The 15,137-nt window shown below is 41.2% G+C and overlaps 1 protein-coding gene across 1 annotated transcript in view; it reads right to left on the reverse strand.

Moving 5' to 3' along the window:
* The window catches only part of LOC145407880 (uncharacterized), a 424,248-nt gene that overhangs the window by 57,755 nt on the left and 351,356 nt on the right, over positions 1–15,137 (reverse strand). The window contains exons 8-9 of the mRNA XM_080278745.1: positions 14,333–14,511; positions 5,883–5,988 (exon numbers count right to left, since the gene is read on the reverse strand). Coding sequence (XP_080134871.1) covers positions 5,883–5,988; positions 14,333–14,511 — 285 coding nt within the window. The remainder of the gene's footprint in view (positions 1–5,882; positions 5,989–14,332; positions 14,512–15,137) is intronic.

Consider the following 15,137-nt stretch of genomic DNA (forward strand, 5'->3'; position numbering starts at 1 on the left):
CCATTTGAAACACGCACTAGTAGAAACAGGGTTTTCATTGTATTTTGCCTGGTGTAAATTTTCTTCAGACTGAACTGGGAAGATAGCTGTGTCTTTCATTGTACATTTACAGGTAAACAAATCAATCCAACAGTACTTGTGTTTTGTTTCCGCCAGATTAATCGTGATTTCAGACTATTCAGGCACTTCTTCACATCATATAGTCTGGATAATCGGGCTAGCTCTGCAATTCCTTTCGTATTGAGTATCGATTTTCGTATCATCGAGACAGATATTTTCGTACTGTGGAATTTGTCCTATGTTAATCGATTTCATACCATCGAAAATTCATACTTCGGGTTTTTGTATTTCGAGGACTCACTGTGTGATTAATGTTAGGTGTCTTGAATATATATTACTATTAATATTAATGCAGACCCCTCTTCTAATTTTTTAGCATATAGAAAGTACTTTATTGGCATAACTTAATTTTAAACACTTTTCAAATACTGTACTGCACACTTTATGCACCTTATTATTTACAATCGTACACACTAAAGATGTTCACTTTGTACTTTTCACTTATCACTCATCACCCTCAAGCAGTATATCAGAGACTTCCAAGGAAATGATGTGGGTCAGACTGAGGCCAGAGCATGGGGAAACAATAGTGACGCCACCAGCCCACCACCAACTGATGCATGAACACACATACCGCGCAGACAATATGGCTGCCCCGGCCTGAGGTTAGGCAGTCCGGACCGCTTCTAGCTTTTTTGGCATTTTCCCGAAATATAAGAAATAATTCAGGTTGGCTCCTTGACTCCGAAAAAAGCAAATTCCAGTCTAGTGAAGTCCATTGTAGTGAGATCATACTGTACTTTACATATTAAATCTACCCTGAGATACGATACCCCACCTAGGGATGGGTTTTTACTTAACCAATTGCACCATTAAACCGAGGTTTGTCTGTACCTCTCCGCTCCATCCCTCGATCTCATCCTCGGCCTCCTCTTCCCTCTGCCCCCCTCCATCTCACTCGCATATACTCTCCTCGTTAGTCTCTCATCCTCCATCCTCTCCACATGGCCAAACCACCTCAATGTATTTCTCCTAATGCTTTCTGTCACATCCACATCCACACCACAGCGCTCCTTCACTTCCTCATTTGTCAATCTATCTCTCTATGTAGCTCCATATGCTCCTCTCAAATAACTCATTTCCACTACTCTCACTCCTGACTTGTGTCCTTCCAACAAGGTCCAAGCTTCACTTCCATACGTTAGAGTTGGTATCACAATATTGTCTTGCACTGACTTTTTTACTTCCATGCTCACTTCCCTGTTCCTTTTCACTGTTTTCAAAGAACCACCAACCCTTCTTCCTTGTTGTACACTTCCAAGCACTTCACCCTCTAACCATCCATTTAGTTGTAAGATCGTAAAAAATAAGGTGAATAAAGTGTACAGTACAGTATTTGGAAAGTGTTTAAATTTACGCTGTAACAATAACGTATTCCCTAAATGCTAAAAGATTAGAAAAGTGGTCTACATTAATATTAATATTAATATAAATTCAAGACACCAAGCATTAATCACACAGTACACGGCATGCAAGGTAGAAGCTACACCTCCAGTTCCCGTCCATGATTCAGCTTCAGCCAGTGAAGACAATCAGAAGAATGATTCATTGTTCCTTGACGATGACCTGAAGATAATGGGTAAATATTTTGATGGATTTGCTCTGAAGGCTCCTTCACCAGGTGCTGAATGATGATAAACACTCGGCAAGGTGGCGAAAGAGTCGAATGAGCCAAGTGAGTTAGAATGGTTATATAAGAAAAAATTTTTCTTTTTATTATTTAGGAGTTTTATTGTGTCCAAGCCTTGCTTAAATTTTACTGTGTAATGCAATAAATTATTTATAGTGGCATTTGAAAAAAGTTAAGTGGCAAATAGGATATTGCCATGAATTAGATGGAACTGGTGGGGTGAAGGAGGATGGTGGCCATGACACTTTTCATGTATGAAAATATCTTCTTGTGTGTGTTACATACAATATGGCATTTTTTGAGTCTATCTATCTATCTATCTATTGCCAGACGCCTCAATCCCATTTGGGGTGGCCACAAACAAATTGCCTCCAAGTCGCCCTGTCCCCCGCCATTTCACTGCCCTGCTCCCAACTCACACCCCCCTCTCTCATATACCTCTCCACCCCATCCCTCCATCTCACCCTCAGCCTCCCCCTCCCTCTTCCCCCCTCCACCTCACTCACATACACTCTCTTCGTCAGTCTTTCACCCTCCATCCTCTCCACATGGCCAAACCATCTCAGTGTGTTCCTCATAACGCTTCCTATCACATCCACATCTACACCACAACGCTCCTTTATATCCTCATTCGTCAGCCTGTCTCTCCATGTGACTCCACAGGCTCCTCTTAAATAACTCATTTCCACTGCTCTCACTCTTGACTTGTGTCCTTCCAACAACGTCCAAGCTTCACTTCCGTACGTTAGAGTTGGTATCACAATACTGTCATGTAGTAACTTTTTCACTTCCATGCTCACTTCCCTGTTTCTTATCACTGCTTTCAAAGAACCAGCAACCTTTCTTCCCTGCTGCATCCTTTCAAGCACTTCACCCTCCAAACCTCCATCCTTACTCATCACACTACCCAAGTACTTAAACGTACTCACATTTTCCACATCCTCACCATCCAACCTCGCTGTACATTCACTGACTTCACCTCTCTCAAAGACCATCACTTTACTCTTCCCTACATTCACCTTTAGATTCCGTTTCTTACACACTCTCCCAAACTCATCCACCAAGCCTTGCAGCTCCCCTTCGTCTTCACTCAACAACACAGTATCATCTGCAAACAACAGTACAGGGAGTTTCCAAACACTATCCTCTCTCACCAGGGCCACTCCAACATCCACTAACCTACCTTGTACCTCTTTTATTACCCCATCCATGTACAGATTGAACAACCATGGAGACATGACACATCCCTGTTTCAACCCAACTTTCAAAGAGAAAAATTCACTTAGTTCACCTTGCTAAAATTATGTTTGTTGAGCAGCAGGCTGCTCAGAATATTATCTGACAGAATAAAAAGGACTAGGCACTTTGCCAAAAACCTTTCTAACAACTTTACCTCATCATCCTTCCCTCCTCTTTTCTACTCTGATGGCTCTGTAGCTATTTTGTCTACTGATAAAGTAGATCTGTTCACTCATACTTTCTCCCCCAATTCCATCTTAGACGATTCTGTTGCTGTTCCTCCATCACTTACCCCCTCTGACTTACTCATGGCTGACATTAAAATTTCTTCAGCTGATGTATTTTCTGCCATCACTGGCCCTAATACTAACATGGCTTATGGGCCTGATGGAGTCCCTCCTGTTGTCCTCAAGAACTCTCCTGTGCTTACACTCTGCCTGGGTAAACAATTTTGCCTTTGTCTTTCAACTTGTACCTTTCCTTCTTGCTGGAAGTTCGCTCTCACTCAACCAGTCCCAAAGAAGGATTACCATTCCCAACCCTCCAACTATTGTCCAATTGCTTTAACATCCTGTTTCTCAAAAGTTTTCGAGTCAATTCTTAACACAAAAATTTTGATGCATCTTTCCTATCACAACCTTCTTTCTGATCATCAGTATGGGTTCCATCAGGGACACTCCATTGGTGATCTTCTCACCTACCTTTCAGACTGCTGGTCATCCTCCTTTCGGGACTTTGGCGAAAGCTTTGCCATTGCACTTGACATCTCAAAGGCTTTCGATCGAGTCTGGCATAAATTTTTAATTTTAAACTTCCCTCTTACGGTTTCTATCCTTCTATCTGTGCCTTCATCTCTAGCTTCCTTTCTGGTCATTCTATAGCCGCTATTGTAGACAGCCATCGTTCTTCTCCTAGATCTATCAACAGTGGTGTTCCTCAGGGCTCTGTCCTATCATCAATTGTCTTCCTTTCATTCATCAACGACCTTGGTGGTAGGTGGTGGTGGCCATCATCCACTCACTTGATGTAGTGCTGCCTACTTCTTCCTTCACCTTTATCACTCTTTTTCTGTCTGTCCCCTCTCTTCCTATCTCTCACCATCGTCCACTCACCTGATGTTGTGATGCTTACTTTTGCCTTCACCATTATCACTCTATTTCTGTGTCTGCCCTATTCTCTTCCTATTTCTCTCATCATTCCTGTCACATTTTATTACTCCTCTTTCAATTTCAGGTGGCTTTATATTGAGTGACAAGCCTAATGGTTTCCTGTAAGCCAGGAAATCATTTACAATGCTGGGTGGTAACCATATAACCAACCCAAATGTGCTCCCTATATGTCAGCAAGTGGGTTGGCAGAGGGTTTGAGCCCCTCCCCGTATAACAACTAACTCAAAGACAAACAGCCACCCCTTACAGAATTAAGGCGTCCGGCTATAGACAGATAGATAGAGACCATCTAAGCTGTACATCTAACCCTATTCACTCATATGCTGATTACTCTACCGTTCACTTTTCCATTCGATTCCCGTAACGTCCATCTCAGCGATTACTTCAACAAACAAAGGATGAGGCTATGGCACACCTAATGTCTGACTTGGCTCGTATCTCTAACTGGGGTAAAAATAATCTGGTTGTTTTTAATGCATCAAAGACTCAGTTTTTGCACCTATCAACCCAATAAAATCTTCCACAGGTATACCCACTAATGTTTAATAATATTCAGCTTAATCCTGCATCATCCTTGAGCATGCTTGGGGTTTCATTTACTCGAGACTTATCTTGGAAAGATCATATTTCATCTCTTATAAAATCTGCTTCCAAGAGATTGGGTGTGCCAAGCCGACTCCATTCCTTCTTTACCCCTGCACAATTGTTGACTCTATACAGGGGTTTTATCCGCCCCTGCATGGAGTACAACTCTTGTGTGTGGGGAGGCTCCCCACATACAGCTCTTCTCAATAGGGTGGAGTCAAAGGATATTCACCTCATTAACCCTCCTCCTCTTACTGACTCCCTTCAACCTCTGTCTCTTCACCTTACTGTTGCATCTTCATCTCTTTTCTGTCACTCCTTCAATGGTCACTGCTCCTCTGAACTGTCTTCATGCATTCCTCCACCTCTAAGATGGGCGCGTGGCACCCGTCTAGCAGCAAACTCTCATCCCTTTTCTGTCCAACTCTCTAATGCAAGAGTTGACCGTTACTCCCAGTCTTTCATTTATGCAACAGGTCAACTCTGGAACTGTCTCCCTCTGTCTGTATTTCCTGCTTCCTATGATCTCCAGTCTTTCAAACGTAGTGTGTCCAGGCATCTCGAAATGATCGGATCTTGAATTTGGCTCTCTCTTGCATTTTTTCTCTTGGAAGGAACAGTTTTGTGGGCTCATTGCCTTTGGTTCCTTCTTCCTCACATAAAAAAAAAAAAAAAAAACATAATTCCTCCACAGTATTACCCTGTTAAGCACTGGTACTGTATTCTATAATAATTATATTGCCTTGACTGAAATAACACAGTATACTATTATTATACAGTGTTATATCTAGGTATATTTTGACACATGTGTGCATTCCTGAGTATCAGGAGCTGTAGTTACTGAACAGAACAGGAAATTATCAGATCCCTCCTGTGCAATACTTGTCTGACTGACAACACATTATCCAACTAAGTGACAAGATCACATATCTCTGTGATTAACATGATACATTTCCATTAAAACACAATATCATAGATCATATAATCACGGAGGACAATGTGGATGTAAAGAGAATGCAACAGAGGAAAAGAGGTGGAATGAAAGGCCAAGAATGACAAAACATCTGGACTATGAAATGTAAGCTTACCATTAAAAAGAACTGTGAAGGGATTACTTATGAGTAAGGTGAATATGTTACCTGGAGACACTGGTGGAGAGAAACAGAGGCACACTGATGAGGGTTCTGACGTAACTCCCGCACACTCAGGTGTTCATCAATGTGATCCACATCATCCACTATGTATCTGCAGTCAAAGAGAGAACTTGAAGCTTTTGTCTAGGCCATCCCTAAAAGGATGTTACAACAGGCAATAGAACAATACTCCAGGATACTCCAGTAGCCATGAGTAATGTAAGATTGCAGGTTTGGAAACTCATTAGCACTCTGGACTGATGTAATGTGGTTACCTAGGGGACAAAAGCCACTTTTTCAAGTTAACCAGACATGGATTGTTATAAAATATTGTGGCATACTATTTTAATCTTTGGACCATCAGAAACAATATCCAGGTGCATAACCTTGGGAACCAACTACTGTAAGCTGGGAATCCAAGATGGCATCCGAGATGGCTGCCAGTCCTATTTATTTTACTATATGGTGATAAGTTGTCAAGGAAGTCATATGTAATAATATTCATTCATGTTTTCATGGCCATTTATATCATTTGTCTACAGAATTAAAAAAAAATATATTTATGCTCAAAACAACAAAATATTTTATAAATTTAATGATGATGATGATGATGATGATGAATAATTTATTGAAATGAATAACAAAATTTTTTTCTATAGAAAGTTTACATACTTGTAATGACTGAGAAACTTAGCAAAACTGCAATTACAGGGTGTAAAAACAGTACACATCAGAGAAAAGTCAATAACTGAACATGTTGTTACGGAACAGAGAAAGATAATGTACACTTTAAGTGAGAATACTAAAAATCACTACTGTCCCGTAAAGTTCCAGGTTCAAAACAAAAGAGTTAGGTAAAATTACAAGTTAAAGTTTAATGCTCAAACTAACAATAAAACATTCAGGACTCATAAGGATAATGTAATGGCAAAAAACAGGTTAAATATATGGTTAACTGCAACAGCCTCTATTAACACGAAATTAGCAAGAGTAAATTTATCTAAGTCAGCCCTGATAAAATGAGAAAACCAGATAATACTCAGTGAATGCAAGATATATTATTACAGATACAAATATATTATTAATAAGGGCTGACACCCAAAACACATGAATTACAAAAACCTTACTAGGCCTAAGAATTAACACCTTACGCTACACAGTACAAGAAAAAAATGCAATAACAGTTATACTCAAATTACACAGCTGCTAGATGGTTGGAGACTTCCTGAGCACTCACAATAATAACAACTGCACAGGGGAGGACAGAGATGTGAACAAAATGAGGAGTAGATCTAAGTGGCAATTAATATAGAGACTGAGCTCATTATATAGGGGCCGGCAGAATTTGATACAACTTGTAAGGACGCGCAAATGAAGCCATAGGGGACAAAGAGTTGACAATCCTGCTCCGAACAACAGAAAGAACGACTTACTCTACTATAAGGGAGGAGGGGGGGAGTGAGGTAGAACACGCTCATGATCAAACATGCAGCATACTGTACGTTAGAATAGGCTATGTAACAATGTCATGAATGTAAGCTCTCGTAACATCATTTATGATGTTCTATTCTATCTACCTATCTATTGCCAGACGCCTCAATCCCGTTTGGGGTGGCCACAAACAAATCGCCTCCAAGTCGCCCTGTCCCCCGCCATTTCACTGCCCTGCTCCCAACTCACACCCCCCTCTCTCATATACCTCTCCACCCCATCCCTCCATCTCATCCTCGGCCTCCCCCTCCCTCTTCCCCCCTCCACCTCATTCACATACACTCTCTTCGTCAGTCTTTCACCCTCCATTCTCTCCACATGGCCAAACCACCTCAGTGTGTTCCTCATAACGCTTCCTATCACATCCACATCCACACCACAACGCTCCTTTATATCCTCATTCGTCAGCCTGTCTCTCCATGTGACTTCACAGGCTCCTCTTATATAACTCATTTCCACTGCTCTCACTCTTGACTTGTGTCCTTCCAACAATGTCCAAGCTTCACTTCCATACGTTAGAGTTGGTGTCACAATACTGTCATGTAGTAACTTTTTCACTTCCATGCTCACTTCCCTGCTTCTTATCACTGCTTTCAAAGAACCAGCAACTTTTCTTCCCTGCTGCATCCTTTCAAGCACTTCACCCTCCAAACCTCCATCCTTACTCATCACACTACCAAAGTACTTAAACGTACTCACATTTTCCAATTCCTCATCATCCAACCTCGCTGTACATTCACTGACTTCACCTCTCTCAAAGACCATCACTTTACTCTTCCCTACATTCACCTTTAGATTCTGTTTCTTACAAACTCTCCCAAACTCATTCACCAAGTCTTGAAGCTCCCCTTCGTCTTCACTCAACAACACAGTATCATCTGCAAACAGCAGTACAGGGACTTTCCAAACACTATCCTCTCTCACCAGGGCCACTCCAACATCCACTACCCTACCTTGTACCTCTTTTATTACCCCATCCATGTACAGATTGAACAACCATGGAGACATGACAAATCCCTGTTTCAAACCAACTTTCAAAGAGAAAAATTCACTTAGTTCACCGACCACACGCACTGCAGCCTTCGCACCATCGTACATACTCTTCACAGCATTCAACAACTTCCCCTCTACTCCATATATTCTTAACACTTTCCACAATCCTTGTCTATCCACCCTGTCATATGCTTTCTCTAAATCCATGAAAGCTGCTTATAATTTCTTTCCCTTCTCTAGAAACTTTTCCACTAAAGATCTAAGAATGAATATCTGATCTACACAACCTCTTCCCTTCCTAAAGCCTCCCTGTTCTTCTCCAACTAATTTCTCTGTTCTTTCTCTAACTCTGTCAATAAGTATCCTACCATACACTTTACCTACTATTCTAAGAAGACAAATGCCCCTATGATTACCACACACTTCTTTTTCCCCTTTTCCTTTGTACAAGGGAATAATTATACCTGACTTCCAATCCTCCGGGACTCTACCTTCCTCTCAGACCAATCTGCACATCTTCCACATCCATTCTACTACTATCTCTCCCCCATGCTTCAGCATTTCACCACACACTCCATCAATTCCTGGCTTTCCCCGATTTAACTTTCTTCATTGCTTCCACAACTTCTATCCTACTGATTTCTTCCTGTCTTCTCACCTCCCTCCTTCTCCCAGCCATTCCCCAGCCACTTATACTCGCATTACTTCCATCCTCTATGTTCAACAATTCCTTAAAGTGTTTATGATGTTCAAGTACTGTAATTAAACATTTCGTCCTTACACCACAACTCAATTTTTTGTGAATGAGATATAACCATTACAACAACTAAAATAACTAACACTGATATTTAGACCAACACAGAGATAACCCTGTTCAAACTGACATAAAGGAAATACTATATTCATAGAAAATCTAACCAGAATCAGAGCTATCCTCAATCTCTTGCCAGTACTGAGCTCTGGAACAGCTCTCCGGAGATCCACAACATCTGCGGGCAAGGTAATATGGAACACTCTGTTTGGTACATGAACAATTCCTTTTAAAAAATGTTTTGAAACCACAAAGAAAAGATGTAGACACTTGTGGTGGCCACAGTTCTACAGTCACTAGAACTGGCACAAGTTCTGCTTGCTTTACTGTTCATCCATATTTATCCAGTGAAGGAATGTAAAGCTTTGCAATGTGTTCTGTCTTATTAATAATTATTGCTGCATAAAAGCATCTTCAATAGGTGGAATGGGCTTGAGAAGAGTGGTATTGTTGGTTAAAAAATTTTGAATGAAAATCTCACTCAGACATTGACATCTCGGCATTCTTTGTGTGGGAAGTGACAAGTAACTTCCTAGACTGACTGATAACTGCTTCAGGTATGATAACATTGCCATCACTGCCAAAGTCTTCCAAAGCATCCAACTGAATTTTCTGACTTGTTAGATGATGAATGAATGAATGAGTGTTGCTAACCATCCCTTTTTGCTGATAAAAATGGGACTGCTGGTGGTATAACTGCCACTTAGACCGTGAACATACGGAAGTGAGAGGCATCTGTGTGGTTGTAGTGCTCTGGCAATGTCATGCCTGTTGCTGTCTTGACTCAAAGTTCAGGAAGATCTTTCAATATGGTGGATGCATACCGGTAATATGTACAGAGGCCAATAACATCTGCTCCACTTGAATGAATATTAACCTGATGAACTTTGTCTACTTGAAAACTATACAGGGCATGCAAAATAACACGTGTGTCTGCCTCTTCATGTCATGATTCAAGGGCAGGGGCTGCAGTAACACTTCCACTTTGCAACATTACTGACACTGTTTCTTCACTGACATCACCACCCAGATAAATCTGGGAGCTACCAGGATTTGAAACCTGGAATTCATCTTGACAAAATTTATCACACAAGTAGGTATCAGATTAATAAATTCTACATGAACTTCTTCAAGGCCAATGGTAGTTTTGGGTTGTTGTTGTAAAGTATAAATTATTCAGCAACAGTACTGATATGTAACATGTCAACCATAAAATAATGAATTTACTGTATATAAAAAGGCAACCAATAAAATCAGTTTTCATTTCAAACTGCCACATGGAAATTACAGGTAGACTGTCAATTTACTTTGAAATTTTCACAAATGAATTCCTTGCCCCTGAAAAACCTAGAAAACTTGTATTACATTTGAAATTTATGCAAGTTATGACCAACTTCTGAACATTTATAAATATGGCAGCCATCTTGGATTTCAAGCCTACAGTAGTTGATTTTACAGGTAAAGGTATGCCAAAGTACTTTGAAATTATCAAAAATGAATTCCTTACCCTAAAAAACCTAGAAAACCTGTGTTACACTTGAAATTACTTCAATTTATCAGCAACCTATGAACATTTATGGACATGGCAGCCATCTTGGATTCCATTTTGGATTCCCGTCTTACAGAAGTTGGTTTTCAAGGTTGTAAACCTAGATACTGTTCCTGGGGGTTGAAGGATTAGAATGATATACCACATCCTTTTATAACAATCCAAGACTGCTGATTTCTACTTGCCCCCTGGGTAAGTTTAATATTTTTACATGTTAAAAAATTATGTGGGTGTGAAGATACTTAAATTATGGAAGCATTAAGAGGAAGAAGTGGCTAAAGTGGTTACAGGATAGGGGTTCAGTTGAGATAAGAACTGAGTATATCGACTGCAAGAAGTAAGTAAAGAGACTAGTGAAGAGGAAAAAGAAGGAAGTAAATGATGATCTGGGAAGAAAAATGAATGTGAACTACTGTACTCTGAAAATAGGAAGTTATTCTAGAATGAGGTGCGGAAATGTAGAAGTGAAAGCGGAAAGAAATGTGATAGTGTGAAGGATGCAGGTGGTAGGTTACTAACCCATGGAGATGCAGTAAGGACCAGATGGAAAGAATATTTTGAAAGCCTGATGAATGGGAATAGAGAGAGCAGAGCGGCTGTAAACATGATTGGTTTTGGGGGTGTGCAGAGAGGGAATGCAGTGCCAGGAGATGTGACACTTGCACATGTGAAGAGCGCTGTGAAACAGCTGAAAAATGGGAAAGCAGCTGGGGATGATGAGCTGTATGCAGAGATGCTTAAGTGCAGTGGAGAGAGTGGAATGAAGTGCTTGTTGGAGATATGTAAGAAGGCATGGATGAGTGAAACTGTGCCTGCAGAGTGGAAAAAGGCTGTGATTGTACCCCTCTACAAAAATAAAGGTGAGCGAAGTACGTGCAAGAATTATCATGGCACAGGTTTATTGAGTGTGGTAGGGAAGGTATATGGAAGAATTATTATACAGAAAGTAAGAGAGATATCAGAAGTCCTAGTGAGTGATGAACAGGGTGGCTTTAGGAGTGGCAGAGGATGTGTAGATCAAGTATTTGCAGTGAGAAAGATAGCAGAGAAGGCTTGTGAGAAGGACCATAAGGTGTTTATGGCATTCGTGGATCTGGAAAAAGCATACGACAAAGTAGACAGAGAGGGATTGTGGAAAGTTTTGAGCATGTATGGTGTAGATGGTAAGCTGCTAGGTGCTGTCAAGAGTTTTTATGATGGTAGCAAAGCATGTGTAAGGGTTAATGGGCATCTAAGTGAATGGTTCACAATTGGTGTGGGTGTGCGACAAGGTTGTGTGATGTCACCATGGTTGTTCAATACATTATATATATGGATGAGGTGATGAGAGAAGTGAAAACACGAGTAATGGAGAGAGGGATGGCGTTGGTAATGAATGGTGACGGGTGGAATATCTTAAATTTGCTGTATGCTGATGATGCAGTACTGCTTGCAAGTACCAGACAGGAACCTGGTAGGCTAGTGCAGAGTTTTGTTGATGTCTGTGAGCGTCATGCCTTGAGAGTAAATGCAGGGAAGAGTAAAGTGATGGTTACTGAGAGTGAAGGTGACTCCCAGTGTGATGTCACAGTGAATGGAGAGAGACTGGAAATGGTGAGAGAGTTCAAATACTTGGGAACAGTGATAGAAAAGAGAGGAAAATGTGCAAAAGAAGCTGAAAGTAGAGTGACACAAGGAAGAAAAGTAGATGGTGCAATGAAGGCCTTGACAAGAAACAGAGGCTTGAGTGTTGCAGCTGCACGAGGCTTACATAAGGGAGTGTTAGTGCCAACTCTAACTTATGGGTGTGAGACTATGGTGTGGCATGAAAATGAAAAGTCAAGAGTAAGAGCAGTGGAGATGGAACTGTTGAGGAATGTATGTAGAGTACAGAGGGTGGATAGGATACGAAATAGTGTGATTCGTGAAAGGTGTGGAGTGAGGAAGTCGGTGGACACCAGAATCAAATACAGTAATCACTCTAATATCCGGACGTCCAATATCCGAACATCCCCACTATCTGGACATAAGAATGTTTCATACTGTACTTTTTTCCATACTATAATTACCTCATTTCACTCTTTAATGTCCTTTACTGGTGTCAATAGGGTGTTAGGAGCTATGCATGTGCAGTAGGAAGGTGTTTTTCTGAGTTAGGCTAGGTTAGGGTCCATAAGTACCAGTCCAGGAGCCAGTCACCAGAATGTTTATTATTGTATGAACCTACTTCTAAACCCTCATTTTATGTTTCTTTTGCATTTATTTCAGTCATTTATGTGCCTTATTGGTGTGATTTGGGTCTTAAATAGGTGCTATGCATGTCCAGAGGGAGTTGTATAGGTGTTTCTCTGAGTTAGGGTCCATAAGCTGAGGCCCAATATCCGGACCTACCTATGGCTCTATTACGTCGGATATTGGAGTGATTACTGTAGTGTCCTGAGATGGTATGGTCATATGGAAAGAATGGATAACAAGAGATTGGTGAAAAAGGTATACCTGAACGAATTTGATGGAGGGAGGAGACGAGGTAGGCCAAAGAGAGGGTGGAGAGATATGGTGGATGAGTGTTTGAGGAAGAGAGGTTTGGATATCGGTGAGGCTAGGGAATTGACGAGATCGAGCCGGCTGGATGAATGTTGTGAGGAGAAATGCATGATCAGGGATTCTGGCACCCCTTGTGAGCATGGCAGTGTCCGGATTGACTCAACTGGATATGTTTGTGTGAAGCTGCAGAATGTGGTGAATGTTTTTTGGTGTATCCAGTAGAGCCAGGATTCCGGGGGCTTGAATGATGAGTGAATGGAAGTGTGGCCTATTTGGATTGGGCAAGTTGGTGCTGTCTGGACATTGCTACTCCTCCCCTTGTCCTTTGGTGGGAAAGGAGGTCCGGATGATGATGATTAAGAATTTTGAAGTAGATGGGGTATGTGACCTTATGTTAAAAGTGCAGGGAAGAGATGGTAGTAGACTGGTGAATGATTAGTTTTAGGGCTGCCTGGGAGTAGGAAAACATGACACATGCCTAACAGCAGCAGCTGTAACCTCAAGTTCAATGAATGTAAACAGTGCAGGCTATTGCTACCTTTCTCCTGCAGTCCACCATCTCCCTTTTGCAGATAAAGAGGGACCCGAGGGTCATTTGTATAAGAAAGCAGCAGAGCCATCCACCTATACTGGTGCCACCACATGAAGGCATTCCCCTTTAGCATCCCTCATAGTGAATGATGAAAAATTAAGAATACTGTACTGTTTATTATTCCTCAACTTCCTAAGAACTTAGCAGCAAAAAAAAGACAAAAGTGTAATCTATAATGAGGACTTACCTGTAACCCAGGAAACTATTTACAATGCTCAGTGGTAACTATATAACCAAAAATTGGGGTGGAGTGAAGCATACTATGATGCCCCTGATAACTGGGTGGAGAAACACAAATGTGCCATCTGAGAACCAAACCTCCACACTTCAGCCTGAGCCTAGCTATCACAAGGTGTCGTCAACCAAAAGGAAACATCAGTTACCTGCATGTGTTGGCCAAGTAGGGGCAGTTGCCTACCTGCAGCTGATGGGTGTGCGTGGCCAGACAGACTGGGGTTGATCAACAACAACAACTGTACTAACACATACTGACTTACTTTTCCTTGGCTTCAAGGGACCACTGAAGCACAAGCTTTAGATGAGGTGGTCCAGCAGTAGCATCACATAGTGCCAGGGCCTGCTCCACACATGGGTGGAACAGCGGCACGTCCAGTCCTGCCTCCAGCCCCACCACGCAGCTACCGCCATCATCCACTCCAATTATAAACAAGCCACTCTGTTGGAGGCAACACAAACTGTATTCAATAGGCACCACTGTTGATACAATAATGAAATGAATGATGTTGTACAAACTAAACTGGTTTATTATTTTTGTTTTGCTTACAAAGGCTCCAAATTGCTTGCGTCCATTGGCCTACTGGCGGCTATCATGTTGATCAATCTCTAGAAGTCTCTCTGTTCAGTACCTTATCCCTGACTGTGGCCTTGTCCGAAGTTTTTTTCAATCTGTCTCTTAAAAATATATCGTAAACAATCATACCTCTCACCCTCTGCACCTAATTACACTATCATCTTCTATCCTCTATACAGGCACAAAAAAATTCAATCTACCCCTTCTCATTTCATCACTAATACAATGAAGCCCTATCCTTCCTCTCACCCCTTCAATTACATAATATAAACCAGTATATATAAAGCACATCTACATCGTATGGATATACAGTACCCTCACGTCCAGTACATTATTTTTGTCGGACAGTACTACCGTACTGGACTAAATCCATACTGGACAAACAACAGACCTTATGGGAAAAATGAATAATGTCAGACAAGCCTTGATAAATTCCCCCCAAATTTCAACTTAATTATGTTTTGACAAACTCTAAGATTTTACCAACCTTT

This window comes from Coenobita brevimanus, chromosome 74 (genome assembly GCF_032717465.1).
Source record: "Coenobita brevimanus isolate Jiangsu-jjx chromosome 74, ASM3271746v2, whole genome shotgun sequence".
NCBI lineage: Eukaryota > Metazoa > Arthropoda > Malacostraca > Decapoda > Coenobitidae > Coenobita > Coenobita brevimanus.